General features: G+C 54.2%; 1 protein-coding gene across 2 annotated transcripts; it reads left to right on the forward strand.

The window, feature by feature from the left end:
• Positions 1 to 554: 554 nt before the first annotated feature.
• Positions 555 to 19,549, forward strand: MTCH1 (mitochondrial carrier 1). Of its 2 annotated transcripts, none has more exons than XM_059400573.1 (12): positions 555 to 909; positions 4,800 to 4,884; positions 8,896 to 9,002; positions 9,488 to 9,565; positions 9,990 to 10,047; positions 10,410 to 10,461; positions 11,954 to 12,013; positions 14,719 to 14,812; positions 17,032 to 17,079; positions 17,272 to 17,339; positions 17,623 to 17,698; positions 18,699 to 19,549. In XM_059400573.1, exons 1-12 carry the CDS (start codon positions 589 to 591, stop codon positions 18,768 to 18,770), a joined length of 1,119 nt encoding a protein of 372 aa, XP_059256556.1. In that variant the 5' UTR covers positions 555 to 588; the 3' UTR covers positions 18,771 to 19,549. The 2 variants fall into 2 exon arrangements, with proteins under 2 accessions (XP_059256556.1, XP_059256555.1); XM_059400572.1 differs by having other exon boundaries at positions 556 to 909; positions 14,719 to 14,863.
• The last annotated feature ends 660 nt before the right edge of the window (positions 19,550 to 20,209 follow it).

The raw sequence follows: 20,209 nt of genomic DNA on the forward strand, positions 1-20,209 counted from the left end.
TCCTAACCGTGGGCTCTAAGGAACTTTCTTCAGCTACAAAAGAGGGAGACCAGAGTAGCTAAAGGGCTCCTAAATTTAGCACAGCGGGGAGGATAAAGCGGCAAGACAAGACTGGAGAGCTAGGAGGAGCTCCGACTGGGGAAGGAGGCCTCGCCGGCGTCAGTGCCTGCGCTCCGGCCCGCAAAGGGGCGGGCCTAGAACTGCGGAGAAAACTCACCAAGCCGGGGAGGGGGCTTGGAAGCGCTTCAGACCGTACTGGGGGCGTCTGGCTGGCACAGCCGTCGAGCCCCGCCCCCGCCGCCTTCGGGGGGGTTCCCGGGGGAGCGCCTCGGCAGGCGGCTTGCTTCACACTTCCAGAACCCCCGGCCCGGCCCGCCCGCGACCCCTTGAGCCCCGGCTTGCAACCCAGCGTGGGGTCAGTCACCAATTGCGCCCGAAGGCCACATCCGGCGCGTACCACTCGCCGCGCCACACACCCGCGCTCCCCCGCAATCGTGAGTGGTGCGGCCCCGCCCCGCCCCTTGACGCCTGCTAGGGGCGGGACGCCCTTCCGTCACGTGACGGGGAGTGACCTCGCCGCCCCGCGCCATGGGGGCTTCGGACCCGGAAGTGGCGCCCTGGGCTCGCGGCGGGGCCGCGGGGATGGCGGGAGCCGGAGCAGGAGCTGGAGCTCGCGGTGGAGCGGCGGCGGGGGTCGAGGCTCGGGCTCGCGATCCGCCGCCTGCACACCGTGCACACCCCCGCCACCCTCGGCCTGCGGCACAGCCCTCTGCCCGCAGGATGGACGGCGCGTCCGGGGGCCTGGGCTCCGGGGACAACGCCCCGACCACCGAGGCTCTTTTCGTGGCGCTGGGAGCGGGCGTGACGGCGCTCAGCCACCCGCTGCTCTACGTGAAGCTGCTTATCCAGGTGCGCGGCCAGGGCGCCGCAGGGAGGTGGGGGCTGATGTGAAGGTGACAGGCCGGGATCTGGAAGAGGATGGGGGCAGGGAATCTATGGCGACGGATTTGGGGATGGGGCGATGTCGGCAGGTTTAGTGGGCTGAAGGAGTGAGGAAGAAAGGAAGCGTTGAGGGACTTGGGGGTGCAGGAAAGGGGGCGAAGGGGTAGAAAGGACAGATTTGGGAGAGGATGGAAGGAACAAGGACTTTGGTGTGTGCAGGGGAGGGATCGAAGGAATGGGGAGAGGGATTTGGAGGATGAAGGAACGGAGGCCATGAACTTAGAATAGGAGGGAAGGGGCAGCATTTTAGGGCGAGTAAAGAAGCAACAGAAATGGGGGGAGGGGCGGGAAGTTTTGGCGAATGGGCGGGGAGGAGGATTGGGGGCCAAGACAGAGTATTTAGATGAAGAGCACATACTTAAGGGGGAGGGTAGCAGGAGCTTGGGATTTGAAAGAGATGGATTTAAAGCTGTTTGAGGGGACAAAGGACTGGAGGCCAGGGCCAAAAATTTAGGAGAGAAAAAAGGGCATCAGACTCGGGGAAGCGGGGGCGATGGGGAGGAGACGGTGGATTTAATGGTATGGGGATTTAGTGGGAAAGGGCGAAGGCAAAGGATTTAGCAGGGGAGAGCTTTGCGTTTGCAGAAGGGGGCTCTGGATTTGATGGCGACGACAGATTTGGTGGGAGGAGGGGTCAGGGTGACGCGTTTTGAGGGAGGGGAACAGATAGGGCGACGCAATGGGGGAGGGGTGTGATGGCGATTTGTCTGGAGAGGAGACCGAGGAGGAGGAGGCTTTTAGGGGGAAAGAGGTGACGCATTTGGAAGAGAAAATGAAAGTCACACCTGGGGTCGGGAGATGGGACTTACAGTCCTTGTATGGGGGGGAATGGGTTATGGAGTTTTGGAATTGGGCAGAAGGGGCCGGTGGAACATACTGTGGCAGGATAGGTAGAGGCTGGCAGAAACTGAGGCCAAGGAAGGACGACTCTGGAATGGAGCCATGTAGGGGCCCTTGGCCTATAGTGGTGGCGGGCAAGGCCTTGCAGATGAAGTGGGCTGCTTGAGAAAGGGAGAGATTGAGCTGGAAGGAAGCCGGGTGGAAGGAGTGCATTTGGCAGAATTAGGTGGACAAAACTGAGATGGGCACTGTTTAGATAGGGGTGGTTCCAGCCACGACTGATCACTGAAGATTTCGCCTAGAATTTTCTAGTGAGGAAGGGAAGGAATAGAGGGGGTAAAAATTGACATGGAGGCCAACCAAGATTTGAGGTTGGAGTTGAAGTGAATGGGCACCAGATTTACTGTCTTTGTGACAGGACTGAGAGAGTGGGAGATACAGTTGGCATGGGAGCAGTTGAAATCTGGGGTCCAAGGAATGGAGCAGTAGATTTTTAGGTCTGACTGGGAACATGACAAGGAATGAGGAGATTCAGTCAGGGACACTAAGATGCCTGACTGGCATCTTACGGTGACAGAGATTTGAAAATAGCTGGTGGGGGAAGATTGAAACTGGTATTTGGTTATGATCTGGGAGCTGATTTTCTTAAGGAATTAGGGCTGCATTTTCAGCAGTAGAGATTACAGGCTTGGGAGAGAAAGTGGGGCTTTGGAACTGATGTTACCTGAGAAGCAAGGGTACCGGGAGCTGAGTTTTTCATCTGACAGAGCAAGATTGGGTGAGGGCTGGGTTTTTAGGGTGGCAGCTAGGAGGGTCTCTGGGATAGAGGATGCTGGAGTACATCAGGAATTGGTGGGAGCGGGGAGGGGGTTTCACAGGAACGGAGTGAGGAGGGGCTTCATGGTGGATTTGGTGTACAGTGAGAAGAGCATTGAAATACGAGTGATTTGAAGAGGGAATTGGGTATGAGGGAGACTAGAGGGTGAAAAGAACTGGATGGGTAAGGATGGTGCCCCCAGTTGGGGTGACAGAGGTCATCTTTGTGATCTGAATCCAGCTCGTGCTGAGTGTAACATGTTTCAGGGTGAAGTATACCTTGGGAATCAGGCATAGTTTGCAAAACAGCAGCTCTCAGTCTGGGGGCAGGCAAGTGGCAGGATTGGAGTGGCAGATTCAGGGGTTGGCTAGATCAAGTGGACAAGAACATGGAGTCTTGGATCGGGGTTCGTCCAAGTCAAGTTTCAGGAGTTGGAGGTTTGAAGGTGAGGAACTGGCTCTGCCAGTGTCGGGTGCAGAGCCGCAGCTCTGGCTCGGGGAGGACTGGCTTAAAAGATCTGGGGATGAACTAGGCTGCATGTGACTTGGGCACAAAGAAGGGAAACTGGGATGAGGGAATGGGGCTGAGATGTGTGCCTTTGATAACCCCAGGTGGAAGCTAAATAGACTCGGCAGATTGGGGGGCTCTGGGGTGAAGGGACACAGCAGATTTAAAGGTGCAGGTGGAATTGCTAGGACCCCCAGATGGTGACTAGACTGAGACAGCAACAGAACAGTAGTAGCTCAGACTTGGAGTTGAGAGTGGAAAGAGAATAGCACCAATGGAAGGAACAAAATCAAAACTAAAGGTTTTCCAGTGAGGAGGGGAGGTTCTGACACCTTCGACCATTTGTCCGAGATGGGGAAAGATCTAGAGGGGGAGGGCTAACAGCTTGGGTCAGCTGGCTCATCCCTTTCCTTCAACTCCCCTGGGCTACAATTTCATTTTTTCGAAAAGAAGGTGGCTATCATGGAGGAGTTTCTTCATGTACAGTCAGTGATCTGTCACGTAGCTCAGAATGACGTCCCCAAGTGACAACCAGAACTTTCAAAACACTTGACTACGGTAAAGAAGAGACGAAATTGGACCAGGAAAACACTAGAAGCATGCCTAGTCCAGTTTTTAAGGCAGAGCTCTCCAGCCTTGCCATTTCTGTTCCCTGCTACATCCAAAAAGAGCTGCTCTGGTCCAGGTGCTTGACTGCCTTCCTGTGAGGGACAGGGCTGTGTTCTGGCCCCCTGCCCAGGAAGGGGACTTCTCGCACCACTCTTAGGTACTGGTCTAACTACCTTGCCTGGCCATAGAGTCTCTCTCCTCAACAGTTGGCAGCATCATAAATGGCCTCACACCTCAGGAGAGACACCCCCACCCCTAAGGGGTGTGGGTGGCTGTGTCCTCTCCTCTCCCCCATGAGTTTAACGGGTGCTATAATTATAACCAGCATCTATACAGCAAGAATTACGATAGCCCTACAGAAATGAAGGGGTCATTGTGTCACAGGGATATGAAGTAATCAAGATTAGAACACAGATGAAGAATTGTTTGAGGAGCATCCGGGACTGGAGGTAACGGTTTGCTGTGCCTGGGAGCCAGAGGGACAGACTTGTCCGCCTCTCCAGTGGGGGCAGTCAGGAACTTGAGTGTGGGGTGCACCCTGGGGTGGCTTACTCGGAGGTGGGCCATCTGAAGTTCGGGACTGAGATGGGGGTTTAATGTGTTTGGGTGTTGGTGCCTTTGGGATTGAGATTGGACTGAAATGTTAGTCCAGAGATGGGAATTACCTGAGATTTATTCTGAGATGAGTGCAGGGTTCAAAGTTCAAAGTACATAAAAGGGCCTGGGGGCTTTCTGCACTGGAAATGTCTGGAATCTGAAGGTGAGAATGTTGGGGGACAGGGCAACTTGGATTATGGTAAGGGTGTGGTCTGGGACTAGACGTTTCCATTGGTTGAGAGCTTGTGTGATGCTGATGGTTCTAGACTGCCGATGACATTTTTGGTACGTTTTGCCATGGAGAATACCCAACAGGAGCACCATTGGAATGTGTGGGTGAAGAGGCAAAGGCCTGGGGGCATGAGCAGCCATGAGCCGGATCAACAGTGGAATCTGACCTTCCTTTTTGTGTTTGTTGATTCTGAAGGTGGGTCATGAGCCAATGCCCCCCACCATTGGGACCAATGTGCTGGGGAGGAAGGTCCTCTATCTGCCGAGCTTCTTCACCTATGGTGAGTCTGCTTCCCAGGCCGGAAAGCCCACACAGACAAAACGTCAGCCGGGAGCAGGCCCAGCTGGCCCCAGGGCACACGCAGGGGAGCGTGACCCCGTGTCCGATGGGCAGGGGGCGGAAGGGGTTGAAGTGTGCCCAATGACATTGGGTCGCTAGGGTGGGAGCAGGTAAACAAGACAGCTTTGGGAGCAGGTAAACAGGATAGCTTTGGTCCAGCTCCACCGCCTGTAGCTTCTGGACACTGGCCCCTGTCATCCCTGCCACCCCAAGTTGTGCCTGAAAATGGGAGTCCAGGGAGGTTTCCCTTTGCTTTCGTAGCATTCTGGCCCTGTTACCAGTGTTTCTGCTTTGCTGCTACGCCAGCAGGAGGCCTTTTCCAGCAGCTTCCTGGGTTCTTTCCCTTCCTCCTCTTTCCCCTGCATTCCCCAGGTGGTGGGGCCTCCTCGAGCATCTTCCCACACTAGGCACAGAGCAGCCAGTGCCCAGGGCATTGCGGTTCACCTCTGGCCTGCCCTGAGCGGCCGCTGGAGCTTGGCAAACTGCTTTGCTGGCCCCCGTGCTCCTGGTGTGCGAAGCCGTGGCATCTTCTTTATCCAGACCCTTTGTCAAGCATCCCATAGTTCCTGCTGTGGCTCTGCTGGCTAAGAGGTCTCTTCCCAGAGGCCCACCCCTGGAGAGCTCGGCCCGGGCTGCTGAGCCCACCTGGCTGCCTCTTACTGCTCATGCCCAGGCCTCCAGCCGCCAGCTGGCTCAGGCTGTCCCAGCGCACCATCAGTGTCTTCCAGTGCCCACCCTCACCGGACTTCGCTAAGTGTGCCCTCGTTCTCCATGTTCACAGTTGGGCTGATGACCTCCCCCCCTGCCCCAGGCTTCCTCCACTTCTGCTCTTCATACCTGTTTGGTCAGTCCAGAATGATCTCTGAAAACCTCTCTGCCAGATAACCTGGGACTTTGCCTCCTGTCACCTTTCTCTTTTTTTTTTTGAAGTTTTTTTTTTTTACTTTGTATTTTTTACTTATTTGAAGGAGAATGAGAGCTGGAGAGAGAGCGTGAGCATGCACACAGGATGAAGGAGAAGCAGGCTCCCTGCTGACTAGAAAACCCTATGCAGGACCCTGGGAGCATGCCCTGAGCTGAAGACAGACGTTTAACTGACTGAGCCGCCCAGGCACCCCTTCCCCGCCCCCTGCCTTTTTCTTTTTAATTCCACACACTGTTGGCAGAATCTGATGTCACGGCTCTCTTCCACTTTGCCACCATGGTGTTGAGGAGCCCATGGCCAGGCCAGACATGTCATTTTGTGGGAAAGTGTGTTCATGTTTGGTTTTATATAGAAACAGTCTGGGAAGGGGAGGGGGAGGTCACAGAAGTAGGCAGGCACGCTGACCGTTGCATGGAGAAGCTATAGGGTAGAGTGAACACGGGTTTTGTGGGAAGCTGGGGCAGCGAGCTGCCAGCCCCTCCTGGTGGCTTCTGTGCGTTCTCTGGCCGTACGAGGGACCAAGGGTCAGAACCAAGACTGCCTCTCCTCGTGTCACAGAGTGCTTCCCGAAAGCACTCAGGGTGAAGGGATCTTGACCCACATCTTGCATCTTGAAGAGATGAGCAGAGTTCTGTGCCCCCACTCACCCTGAGTAGAGAAATGTTGTTTCCATCCAGATGCTGTAAACATACAGCCATTGGGCAGTTGAAGATAACCGTGCCTGCTCTCATGTGAGAGCAAGGGGGCTCAGCTGTCTCCTATCTAGACAACATCTACTCCTCTCCAGGTTGCGATGGAAAGTGCCACAGCTGTCATGATGTTCTTTGGTGTAATAGCCTGGAGAGTTTTTTCCAGGGACTGCAGAGAGACTGTGGAATGACTGAGCCTTGGCTGGGCCGTAGGGATATTTTATACCTTTCTCTGCTCTTACTTATTCCTAAATCACCTCTGAGATGAGGGGGAAAGGGGTCCTTACTCCTTTTTTTTTTTCTTTAAGATTTTATTAATTTATTTGACAGCGAGAGACAGAGCCAGAGAGCCCAAGAGAGGGGAACAGCAGAAGGAGCAGAAGCAGACTTCCCGCTGAGCAGGGAGCCCAATGCAAGGCTTGATCACAGGACCCTGGGGATCATGCCCTGAGCTGAAGGCAGATGCTTAACTGATTCAGGCACCCAGGCACCCCATCCTTTCTCCTTTTTTACTGGTGGCCAAATCGGATAGAAAGAGGCTAAGTGACTCACTCTTGATCACACTGAGGCTTTATCCTGCCTGCCTCTCTTGCTGCCTGGAGCTCCCCTCCTCCAAAACAAACCTTCCTCCTGCCTGTTCACTCTGTCAATCAGGGCACCCTGCCATGTCACCCAGTGTCCGGTCCCCTCCTATTCCTCTCTTTCCAGCCCCATGCTCATCTCAGAAAGCCACATATGCAGGGAACAGGTGCTCTCTGGCCCCACTGAAAGCCTATTCTAGCAGTGACATTGAATTTGTTGGGTTGGCAGACATGTTGCCGTGGAGAGAAAGGCGCTTTTGCTGGTTTCTGCCACTGCGTGGTGCTAAGGAGCTGAAGTTGGGTCTGGGAGGGCAGCATGGTATCTGGGAGAAAGTTCTGCTAGCTTCTCTTCTAGGTATGCAGGTTTATAAGAATACATCACTTTGGGGCACCTGGGTGGCTCAGTGGGTTAAAGCCTCTGCCTTCAGCTCAGGTCATGATCTCAGGGTCCTAGGAGCGAGCCCCACATCGGGCTCTCTGCTCAGCAGGGAGCCTGCTTCCTCCTCTCTCTGACTGCCTCTTTGCCTACTTGTGATCTCTTTCTGTCAAATAAATTTAAATAAAATCTTTAAAAAATAAAAAGAATACATCACCTTTTTGAACATAGTTTAAAAGTTTATATTAAAATAATAGAACTTTGGATAGAGCATGTGATTGGCTCAGTTGGTAGAGCACGTGACTCAATTTTGGGGTTAGAAGTTCGAGGCCCACATTGGGTGCAGAAGTTACTTAAAAAAAAATAAAATCTTTAGAGGCATCTGGGTGGCTCAGTTGGTTAAGCTTGGTTTTGGCTCAGGTCATGGTCTTGGTTTTGGCTCAAGTCATGATCTCCGGTTCTGGGATCAACCTGACGTCGGGCTCTACACTCAGTGCAGAGTCTACTTGTCCTTCCTCTGCTTGTTGCCCCCATCTGTTCCCCCGACCCCTCACATGCTCTCACTTTCTCTCTCAAATAAATCTTAAAAAGAAAGAAAAAAGCACTGACTCATTCAGGTAGGGTCCAAGTTCCCTGACTGCTTATGTTTTTTTCTATAGAACAGTTCACTGGTGCCTGTTTTGGTTATTTCTCCACTAGCTTTGTCCCATCCCCCCACCCCCACCTACTCTCCCCACCCCCTGCTGTGATTCATAAATGCTAATGTGTACCAGGTGGGAGCCTGGGTGCAGCACAGTGACAGTGACAGGATGAGGACGGCCTTCTCCATGGTGTGCTCAGGGGATTCTGTTTGTTCCTTTTTCCCTTTCTTCCTCCCTTAGGTTGCAAACTTCATCGTTGCCTGTGGGCACTCTCTGCCTTTTTCTGTTTTCTTGCCCCCAAGGAAAACATTTTTTTAAAAATTAATTTATTTTTCCAGTGTGGGGCTTGAACACATGAAGCTGAGATCAAGCGCTGAATGCTCCCCTGACCAAGCCAGCCAGGCGTCCCAAGAGAAACATTTTTTATGAGCAACAGAAGTGGGTTCTGGGTTGTAGCGCCGAAGTTGCTGCGTTAAAATACCATATCCCAGCTAGCCAAATATTTCTTCAAAGTTAAAATATGTGACTTTGTTGGTTGAAAACACATTCTGAAGGTTTTACCCAGAGAAATGGGCTAGAGAAGACTTTGGAGTTGGGGCCCAATTGCTTCTGGAGTTTTGGATAGAAAGCTGTTCCTTCTGTGACCGAGGAATAGGACACATTTGGTCTGGGAGTGAGTGTGATGTGGAGTGAGTTCGTCTGGCCCCAAATCTGATGCGGCCATCTCTGCTTTCTTATAGCCAAGTACATCGTGCAGGTGGATGGGAAGATAGGGCTCTTCCGAGGCCTGAGCCCCCGACTGATGTCCAACGCCCTCTCCACGGTGACCAGGGGCAGTATGAAGAAGGTGAGCCTGAGGTGAAGCCAGGAGCAGTTGCCTGAGGTTCCCCCAAGTTCCCTGCCAACCCCAGAGGTGGCTGTGTGCACCGTAGCCAGGGCTCTACACCCTGGTGGCCCAGGACTGTGTCTCCTTGATTGGGAAGTATCCTGCCCCATAGTCCTCCTGCTTGCCCACAACCGTGACACCATGCCGGCAGGGGCTCTCCCCCAGCCCCTGGAGCTCCAGCCCTGGAGTTATTGGAGGTGGACCCAGCTGCAGGGAAAATTGCAGGAGCTGGTTCCTGCTATCCCTGTCTCTTAAGTATGACATTTAAAAGATATAGCTGTACTTTACTTTTGGCCCTCCTTTGTTTTATTTTGTTTTGTTTTTAATTAAGTAAGCATGACGCCTATGTGGGGCTTGAGCTCAAACTCACAACCCTGAAATTGAGAGTTTCATGCTGTCCGACGGAGCCAGCCACGTGCCCCACTCCTTTGTTTCTTGTATCTCAGGTTTTTCCTCCAGATGAAATTGAGCAGGTTTCCAACAAGGATGACATGAAGACTTCTCTGAAGAAAGTAGTGAAAGAGGTGGGTATCTGGAGCTGGGAGAGGGAGGGGCCCTGGGAGGGCAGTCTCATTATTTCTCACGGCAGAGTGGGCCGGGTCATTGAAGAGACACAGATTTGGCTCCTCGTGTGTGTGTGCGCGTGCGCGTGCGCACTCACACACATGTGGCTAGGACATGTGGGTAGGACATGGAAGGAACCCTGTCCGTACACCGTAAAGAATACCAGAAAGCCTCTTGGCTACCATGGGGTCTAGTGCAAGACCCAGTAGCACTCCTCGGTGGAGGGAAGGGGGGGTTGGCTGATAAGTGGGGTGATCCCAGGTTGGCTGACCCCACCGGGAGCTGTGGGATCCCAGTTTTTCCCTTGGAAGAGCTTGTGGTTCCCCGGGAGTGCCAGGTCCCAAGAGAGGGCAAACCACGTCCCCACCCTCTGCTTTCTTCCAGACCTCCTACGAGATGATGATGCAGTGTGTGTCCCGCATGCTGGCCCACCCCCTGCATGGTGAGCCACCCCAGGGGAGACGGCTTCACTGTGGGGTAACCCCTCATGGGCCATAGCCAGGCAGGCGGTGGTGGATCACTGGGAAGTACAGTCGTGTGGGGGTCCTTTCCTGGAACCGCACTGAGGAGAGATTGGCAGGGAGTCCTGTCCAGAGGGAGCCAGGGCCCTCCTGGGCAGAAGAAACAGGATGCCGTGGTCATGGGGTGTGATGGGAATCCCTGAGGCCCTCCTGCCCTCCTGCACTGACACAGGCCATGCATGGTGGCCACGGCAGCGGGCAACCCCCCCGCCACCACACACACACACTGGGTTGCCCTGGGCTTTGGCCACCATGTCACCCTTGTGTGTTTCTTTTTCCTCAGTCATCTCAATGCGCTGCATGGTCCAATTTGTGGGACGGGAGGCCAAGTACAGGTGGGTGATTCTAAAGAACTGGTAGGAGCGGCCACTCAGAGTCTGCTGGGACAGGCCGCGCTGGGGTCAGGTGCTGTCCCTCTTCTGTCCTCGGTCTCATGCTAGCTTCAGGGGAACATGGCAGGGGCTGCCATGGTCGATGTCCCGGACCTTTGCTCCTCTCCATCGCGTGTCCAGGGCTGCCCTGGCTGATTCTGGCAGCCCTGCAGAGGGGGTCAGTGGGAGCAGAGCTGGCTCAGATTGTGCCCCTCGGGACTGAGCTAGGGTTCCCTCCTGGATCCTCATTTATGCCCTAAACCATTTAGCTCATTTCATTTTCTGCTAAGAGGCTTTCCCCCTGTGGGCGTGGGCCCATCCTCTCAGTGGTTCACCAGTACTCACCCAGCATCTGTTATGCCCGGCCCTGAGCTGGGAGCTGTGGGGATGTAGCTGTGGGGCCGCAGCCCTCCCCTGTGGCAGTTCTACCCAACCTGGCCCCCTAAAGCTCAGTGCAGGACAGTGGGAGGAGGCTAGAGGCACATGGCAGGAGGACAGTCTCTGGGACCCTTCCTAAGATTCTCAGTTCCTGGTTTCTGTTGTTTCTACAGCCATCCTGTGGTTCCACTGCCATGGCCCCATTTTGGGTTGACTAGGGAAAATTGGCCTATTGTCCCAAACTGAAATGTAATGGTGGTCGACAGGAACGGGAGGGGAGGATGTAGCTCAGAGCCCCGGTGGGCCAAGCTGCATTCAGGAAGAAGGGCTGTGGGGCCTGGCAAGGCAGGGGTCCGGGAGCAGCCTAGCACTAGGGCTTTGGCTCCCACCATCTCCAGCTTTCTTTTAGGTTTCCCCTGCTGCCTAGGCTTTGGAGGAGGTCCACGTAGGACAGGCTGCTCAGCATCACTAGCCCCAGGTCCCAGAGGCAGCTCTTGAACCTCCTTTGCATTTCATACCTAAGGCAGCAGCCTGTCCTTTGATCTCTGAGCTGCTGGGGGTTGGGGGTGAGGGTGGTGCCTTTTCCCAGGCTGCATCTGGGCTATCTGGTTCCAGGGTCTCCTGCAGGGCCCCCTGTTCCTTCTCTGCCCCATGGGCAAGTGGGTCCCCACTTGCTACCCCTCCTGGTATCCCGCTGTCGGGCATGCAGGCCTTCTCTGCCAGAATGCTGCTTCAGACAGAAAGGCTGTTGTCTGCAGTAGCCCAGACTGGAAGCCTAATGGCCAAATTCCACCAGATCCCCAGAAAGCAGCAGCAGGGAACCGCTAGGCTTCTCCTGGGGTGAAGGCTTTCCCATCTCTCTGAACTGTAAATACCCCTCTCTCTGAGACAAACACCCTCTCGTCTTCGCTGCTTGGGTTCTGCCTGGTAACAGCCTTCCCCCAACCCACCCACGTCCCCATCCAGGCCAGGACTAGCCGGCTCAGTTCTAAGCAGTATGGTGGGCTCCCCACTTCACCAGGGGCTGAGCTCCAAGGTGACTGGGGGACCTCATATCCCTGTATTCCCTTCTTCACAGTGGTGTGCTGAGCTCCATCGGGAAGATTTTCAAAGAGGAGGGTCTGCTGGGATTCTTTGTGTACGTGAGTTTCTGTACCCCATAGCTGGCCTCGTGGCATGGCTCTACTAACAGATACCTTCTCAACCTCTCAGGCCATAGCCGCCAGACTCAGACTAACCACAGGGCTCTGCCCCTCCCGCGCAGCTGCATTCCGGCTCCGTAGAGCTCCGTGGCATGTGTGAGCCACGGATTACCGGGACCAAAGCTGCTCGGCCCTTTGCAGATCACGGCTCGCACAGACATGGTACTGTTTGTCCAGCACACGGGGTTGGGATGGGCGGGGGGTGGGGAGACAGACTGATTGGCCCTCTGCCAGACCCTGTCCCTTGGCGCTGGGGATGGGAGCCGGCTAATCTCGCTGAGCTGGGCTACTGTGTTTAACATGGTGGGTGTTGCACGAAATGATCTGATCTCCGGCTTCTGGAAGGTCAGGACACGTCACTCTGCTGGGCCTGTCTTTGTGCCAAGCAGCCATCAGCAGGGGCCCATCGCCTCCCAAGGCCCACAGACCCCCGCCCTCCTGGGTGTCTCATGCCCACCTCAGGTCACCTGTAAAACAGAAAGCTTATACTGAAAAGAGCATGTCCAGATGGAACAAACGACAAGCAGATCCCAGAGCCACGCTGGACAGCTGTCTTTTGTTTTTGCCTTGTTAAGGTCTGGGCTGGGACCAACATGCTGTTATGTACGTAACATACTGGATAATGGGGTTCCCTGTTCATTCACTGTGGTTTGTAGTTGGTCAGGTATTTCTATATAGGGTCTCACTTAACCAAGAAATGACCATGTAGGTGCACATGTGTGTATATGGTTCTCACCAGGAGGGGGTTTTGCCCCCAGGAGATGCTGGAAATGTCTGGAGATGGCTTTTGGTTGTCACAATTGGCAGTTGGTGGGTAGAGGCCCCAGATGCTGTTAGCCATCCTGTAGTGCAGAGGTCAGCCCCCCACAGCGAGGCACGATCTGGTCCTCCATGTCAGGAGTGCTGGGACCGCCAGGCCTTGATACACACACACACACACACACACACACACACACACACACACAGTTTTTTAGAATTTGATTTATTTATTTGACAGACAGAGATCACAAGTAGGCAGAGAGACAGGCGGAGAAAGAGAGGGAGAACCGGTCTCCCTGCTGAGCAGAGAGCTCGATGTGGGGCTCAATCCCTGGACCCTGGGGTCATGACCTAAACCGAAGGCAGAGGCTTTAACCCACTGCGCCACCCAGGCCCCCCTACATTCACACTCTTATATTCATACATATATATGTACACATACATATGCATACATATAAGCCTATGTGAATAAGTATATGTGTGCCTAAAGGGTACATCAGAACATAAAATGACATGTCACCACCTCTGGTTGTTTTCACACTCACTGTATAGAGCCCTCTTCCCAGGTATGAAGGGATTCTGATTTGACACATGCCTGCTCATCGGGTTCTGTTGTGCTTCACATGTGTGTGGTCCAGGTGACACCTGTACGTGTTCCCACACTGAGAAGGCCTCAGAACGCCTGTGAGTGGTTAGTCTGAGCACAGGTGGAGGCATCAAGATTGGCCACTGCATTAGAGAAGTTTCAGTTTCTTCATATCCCTTATCACCTCGATGTGTGGCGCATATTCTTTTTTTATTATTTTTATTAACATATAATGTATTATTTGCCCCAGGGGTGCAGGTCTGTGAATCACCAGGTTTACACACTTCACAGCACTCACGTAGACCATACCTTACCCAGTGTCCATAACCCAACCAGCCTCTCTCTACCCCCCACCCCCGGCCACCCTCAGTTTGTTTCCCGAGATTAAGAGTCTCATGGTTTGTCTCCCTGCCTGGTCCCATCTTGTTTCGTTTTTTCCTTCCCTACCCCCCAAATCCCCCACCCTGCCTCTCAAATTCCTCCTATCAGAGAGAGCATATCAGAGATAATTGTCTTTCTCTGACATATTTCGCTCAGCATAATACCCTCTAGTTCCATCCTGGCGCATATCCTTTTGAACTCTTCAAATATTTTGAAATAAGAGTTGCGCATATTCAGAACTCTCTGCCACACCTCCCAAGAGATAGCCATTCTTCTCCTGGAGAGTTTTCCAGGTCACTCTGTATCTAAACAAGCAAACAAACACATTGAAAGAAACAGCAGCAGCACGCAGGACTCATTGATCTCCGTCTGGCCTTTTGCCTGTATTTTCGGGGTCTTTTGTAGCAATTTGAAGGGCTGTTTCTTCTGAAGGCCATCTCTTCTAACAGTCAGCCCTCCTTGCAGAAGCTTGTATAGAATGTCTTCAGTGGAACATTCTAGGGGTGAAGACTACAGATGCATCAAGCCAAGTGCTTTGTGGGAGTGGATTAGGTGAAGAGTCCAGGAGAAAATATAAATGTGTAGACGCTATTTCCTAATCTGCATTTGAAAATCCCAGATTTAGCAACATTCATATCTCTGTGGTTAGAAAACCACTTGTGAGACTTTAAACTAATTTGTGGCCTCAGATGTGGCCTGTGACAACACCCTGCCCCCATGAAGAAAAGAACCCCTCCCTCCTGGTGTGGCTAGCTGCTGGCCCACATGGCCCCTGGAGGCTGTTTTCCTGAGGCTGGACTTTGGATATGCTGATGTTTTGAGCTTGGAACATCCTTGTCTCCTTCCTGGGCATGGAGCCCCCAAGAAATGGCCCCCTCCCTCCCCCAGCTTATCTTTGCTCACCTTGTTTTTTAGCGGCTTAATCCCTCACCTCCTGGGAGATGTGGTATTCTTGTGGGGCTGTAACCTGCTGGCCCACTTCATCAATGCCTACCTGGTGGATGACAGCGTGAGTGACACCCCAGGGGGGCTGGGAAACGACCAGAATCCAGGTTCCCAGGTTGGTTGGAACAAGGACTTGTCAATTTTCCATGTACTGCTGATACCCAGGGTCTGGGGCAGATTCAGGACCCTGCGATCCTTAGCACCAGGCCCTTAGGGCTAGAGAGGGTCTCTGGGGAGTGGTCCAAGAGGACCCCCTTTATTTTTTTTTAAAGACTTATTTATTTGAGAGAGAGAGAGAGCACGCACGCGCACGAGTTGGGGGAGGGTCAGAGGGGGAAGGAGTCCCAAGCAGATTCCCCACTGAGCTCGGAGCCTGACAGGGGGCTCGATTCTCAGGACACTTGAGATCGTGGCCTGAGCTGAAATAAGAATTAGACACTTAACTGACTGAGCCACCCAAGCGCCCCCTAAAAGGACCTCTTGTGCTGGGGTCAGCTTTGCTTCTGAGGAGAGTGGGCTCAAGAGAGAGGAGATTCAAGATCTGTAACCAGACCTGGAGGAGTTCATGGAGTGCCCCTCCTTGGGCAGCTTTAGAAATAAAACAGACTCCAGCTTTTCCAAGGTGATGACCCAGCAGTGAATCCAGAAATCAGGATACAGACTAGCCCATAACCCTTTAACTTTTGCTTGATGTTTTATGCTTATGTGAATATTACATTTGATCCCAACAGCACCCCAGTTGTGAAGGGAACAGTACAGGTGTAATGTCCCATTTTACTGGTAAAAAGTTGAGATCCAGAGATTGAAAGGCTCTCCTGAAGCACTTGGCTAGGAATCAACAGGGTTGGGACTAGGTCTTTCCCGGCTTTCTAGGTCGCCTGGGAAGTGTCCCTGCAGATGTACCCCACGCTTTCGGTAGCAGTGGTCTATCTATACAGCCTGGTCTGCACAGTCCTTAGCAGGCTGCGTCAGTCACAGGGAAGCGTTAGTTTTGAGATGCTAAAAGGTGCTTGTTTAAGAAAGGTATCTAGAGACCTGATGGATTGAGTGGCTCGGCCTGAACCAGGACGAGTTGGGAGCAGATGGGCAGGAGATTCCTGGGAGCTAGACATTCTAACAGCGCGATTGCAAGCCCCAGGAGGATAAGCGAGCTGGGGACCTGTCTATCAGAGTCACCTCGTGGGGTGGGGTGGGGGCTCATGGTCTGTATGTGTCTGTGTCTGGGTATGTGTCTGTGTGGTGAGGAATGTCCCCACCCTAGCTGAGAGCCCTCTGCTCAGCGGGAAGTTGGGTCTGGTCATTTGACTTGGGTAGGTGAGTCCTGTTGGCCTTTCAGTGTTGGCAAATTCAGCTGGTTCCTTGGAGATCAGCTCCCACATACCCAGGGTCTGCCCCTTTCTCAGGGCCTCATGGATGGGGGAGCTGCTGCCATCACATACACAGCAAGGCTGGGGCCCTGGGGGGTGTGGTGTCCCACAGCTGACTGGCTTTCTCCAGCTTTATGGAAAGAGGTTTTCAGGTGCTCTTCTGTGTGTGGCTTAAAGGCTCAGATGAGGCTGCCGTTCCCACAGAGGGCTGGACAAGGCTGCATCCAAGGTTGCAGGGTGTCCACCGGCTGGGATGGCCATGTGGCATGAGGCTGAGGCACAGGGAGGTCCCCCTTCCTAGAGAGGGGCTGTTTTCTAGGCAAAGTAGGATTCAGATGTTTGGGGTCCGAAGTGGATGAGAGCTTGGTAAGGTAGGGGATGGCCACAAGTTGAGAGTTTCCCCTCCCCTTTTGCTGCAAGACCAGGATTCTGCATCTGGGGAGTTGGGTGGGTGTCTGTTTTCTCACTCAGTAAGCACTTAACTAAGCACCAAGTGTGTGCTGAGCCCTGGACACTGATCAAGGCAGACACAGGCCAGACCCTTGGAACTCACAGCTTAGTGGGGTGCACAGGCCAGCAGCTGGTATGATCCTACTTAACGGGGTCTGCACCTCTGCTCCTTGCCATCTCAGGTTGGGTCTCGGGAGTCCTATTATTCTGCTCCCCCTGCTTCTGCCTTTCAGGCCTTCTCTTGGCTCTGGCTCTGGCTCCAAGGCCACCAAAGCCACTGACAGGGCCCTAGAAGGGAACACCATATCTGCTGTGGTGTGAGGGGACCCCGAGCCCAGACAGGGTGTGAGGCCAGTGTATGGGGTCAGGTTGGGGGGCCCCAGACCAGGCAGCATGGGGCCAGAGTGCTTCTCTGAAGGGCCGCCCACAGTGCCCGTAACAAACTGGTCTTCCTTTCTGTCTCCAGTTCAGCCAGGCCCTGGCCATCCGGAGCTATACCAAATTTGTGATGGGGGTAAGTCAAGCCAGCGGCTCAGCCAGCTGCCCTTTCTCCTTCCCTGCGGGCCCTAGTGGGGCTTGGGAGGCTGTCTCTGGTGATGGCTAGAGGCAGGCCCGGGTGTAGGGTATTGGCACAGTATGCCCTTGCTCCCTGAGTCGGGAACGGTGGTTGTGGGGTCACTGCCACTCCGGTCTCCTTGGGTTTCAGATTGCAGTGAGCATGCTGACCTACCCCTTCCTGCTGGTCGGTGACCTCATGGCTGTGAACAACTGCGGGTAGGTGTGCGCCCCTCCTCCAGGCAGTCTGGCGGGGCTGTGGGGGGCAGGGCATCCAGTTCAGCTTGTCCCCGGTGCTCTGCTTTCTCCTGCCTGGTCTGTGCATAGGCTGGCCACCCCCACCACCCGCATCCTCTGGGATTCACTGCGCCCCCGCCCCAGGCTGCACCTGTGATTCGGGGATGTGGGTGGTGGCAGCTCCAAGACGTACCTTAAGCTCTCCTCCTTGGCTGAGCCATCTCCCCCCATTCAGTGGGTCTGATGTGCTCTCCTTCCTGGGTAGGCTGCAGGCCGGGCTTCCCCCGTACTCCCCCGTGTTCAAGTCTTGGATCCACTGCTGGAAATACCTGAGCGTGCAGGTAAGCCAAGTTCCCAACAGAAGCATGTCTTCCCCCCCACCCCCCGCCATTCTTCCCCCACACCAGTCAGGTCAGATGGTTTTGAGGGCTTTGCATTGTGTGGAAAGATGAGAGATTGTCTCGGGGCCCAGTGTTGTCACAGGGTGCATTAAGAATACAGACTCCTGGTTTAAGGCATTTTCGTTAAATTTTCACTTTATTTTAGAAAGGATGGGAGGGCGCTAGATCTGAATTTACTTACAGATTTTGCAAAAGACAGTCTCCCTTTCTTCAACTCTTAAAAGATTCTGAGAAGGAGAACTCTGAGGGAGCCCACAGAGTAGGTGGTGAAGCCCAATATTTTAGCCCTTGAGTAACTTGGCTGCCGTGTCTGAGGCCAACCCATCGCTTCTGCAAGACATCCCCACTGCCAGGGAGAACCTGAGGCTTGAGCTGGGTCACGTGGCGTGGGTGCCAGTCTTGGGATTTTGTGTTCTCTGCCCAAGCACCCTCCTGCCGGCCTGGAGCCCTTGGTCCCAGAGGTCACAGATGAAGGCGTCTGGCGCAGGGCAGACCCTTGCCTTGCCTAGCCTTGGTTTGCCTTGAAGTCAAACCAGCACCCCAACAGGCCTCAGGGCTGAGAAGTGGATGGATGGGAGGGAAGCAGTGGGGGCAAGAGGCAGACCCCGTTCTTCACAGCAGCTTGAGTCAGGGCTCCTTCCTTCATGTCCTGTGGGCATTGGGGAGTCCCAGAAGTCTCTGAAGCCAGAAGGGCAACAAGTCTCCTCTTAGCCCCAGCGACACTGGTCACACTTCGATGGGAACTGAACTGACCCCTCGTACTTCAGTACAGGGCATATTCTGACCTTGCCCTCTAGGACTGCCAGCCTACGCCCCCACCCCCGATCCTGGGGTCTTTGAGCTGCTGGTCCCCTGCTTTGGCTCCTGCTGGCCTTGCCCTGGGGCGGGACGAGAAGTGTGACCTCCCTGGTCACTGACTCACCCGTTCCTTCCAATCCAGGGCCAGCTTTTCCGCGGCTCCAGCTTGCTTTTCCGCCGGGTGTCCTCAGGATCGTGCTTTGCTCTGGAGTAACCTGAATCCCCTGAAAAAAACACAGTGTCTCAGCCTGGCCACCACAGGTGGGGTGTGGTCATCTCGGGCACCTGTTAGATGAGTCCGACCCAGCAACACCTCATTGTGCTCCAGCTAGCAGGGCTTTGGTTTCCACGTTTGCCGTGTATCTGTCCAGGAGAGGAGGTTGGGGGGAGACTGCCCCCAGGGGATGGGTTACCCGTTAGACCTGGGAAGGTGCGGGTGAGGCTGGAGAATTGAGGCAGAACCCCCTTCCTTCACAGATTTGCCGAGTCTGCCCTGTGCAAGGGGCCAGAGAGTGGCTCACGAAGGCCTAGCTAGAATGGGAAAAGGCTCACTGGGTCAGATCCCACTCCCCACCCCACTCATATCCACGACAGCCCCAGCCATCATCCTGCAGCTCAGCTGCGAGCACTGCTCTTCTGCTTTGTAAATAGGGCCTGGGCCCCTTGCACGAGGCCATCATCATGTCCAGGCCTGTGCTTGGAAGCTCCCGCTAGGTACTACCTTCATGTTTCTCAACACTACTCCTCTGACACGAAGGTGGCACCTTCTGAAAGGAAATCATGTGACTTCTCTGAATGTGTCTCCCTCCTCAAACGCTCCTCTGGTCAGTTCCATGGTAAGGACTTAGGTGTGGGATATGCTTCCCTGCGCACTTGTCAATGCCCAGAAGTTAGGCAGGCCGCTGTCTCTCATACTATTCGGTTTAAAAGTTCCCGATAAGATTTGACCTTGTCTCCCTCCCTCAAATAAAATGTATTGGTGGTGATTTGGAATTTGGTGGGGAGCATGTTATTTTTATGACTGTAGCAGCTGTCCGTGGGGTCCTCCTCGGCCCCTGTGCTTGTGTGAGAAGGGGTCACAGGTGGCTTAGCCTGGGGATGAGAAGTGCTGGGCCTTGGCATAGATCAGCCGTGGGGGAGGCCATTGGAGGATCCCGTGAATCAGACAAGGTCAGGGTGCCAGGTTACAGAGCAACAGCAAGGGCATAGGCCTACGAGCAGGAAGGCAGTGCCTGTGATGCCCTCCCATGCATCAGAAACTTCCACCCACACCCCTCCTGGCGTCAGAAAGTTTTCCCCGCATCCCTGTTGGCTCAGCCCCGCTTGTCCATGACAGTCTCAGGTTGTGCCGAGAGTTGTTTGGCATCGTGGTCGTGGTGTTACAGCAGAAGGGGGAGAGTTGGCCCAGCCTAAGACAGCTCTGCCTTCTCTGGAAAAGGCACAGCTCCCTTAATTTGCATCTGCCCAACACCCAGGTTTATAAAACTGGCAGAACTTACAGATGGAACTCCTCTGGGGACCTCTGGTTTTCCATCTGATGGGGTCTGAGTACCAGTTGGGGTCCAGCTGGGTTCCCCGAGTGTTTCTCTGCCCTTGCTCTAAGGGAGTGGTTTTGGAGAGCTGGGGTTCTGGTGACTTTGGGGTGGGTCACCC

This window comes from Mustela nigripes, chromosome 5, assembly GCF_022355385.1.
Source record: "Mustela nigripes isolate SB6536 chromosome 5, MUSNIG.SB6536, whole genome shotgun sequence".
Lineage (NCBI taxonomy): Eukaryota > Metazoa > Chordata > Mammalia > Carnivora > Mustelidae > Mustela > Mustela nigripes.

Excerpts from the sequence above, each read along its gene's own strand:
- MTCH1 (XM_059400572.1), top strand. The coding sequence starts at position 589 with ATGGGGGCTTCGGACCCGGAAGTGGCGCCCTGGGCTCGCGGCGGGGCC. Across the intron at positions 910-4,799 it reads ACGTGAAGCTGCTTATCCAG|GTGGGTCATGAGCCAATGCC; the intron begins GTGCGCGGCCAG and ends TTGATTCTGAAG. Across the intron at positions 4,885-8,895 it reads GCCGAGCTTCTTCACCTATG|CCAAGTACATCGTGCAGGTG; the intron begins GTGAGTCTGCTT and ends GCTTTCTTATAG.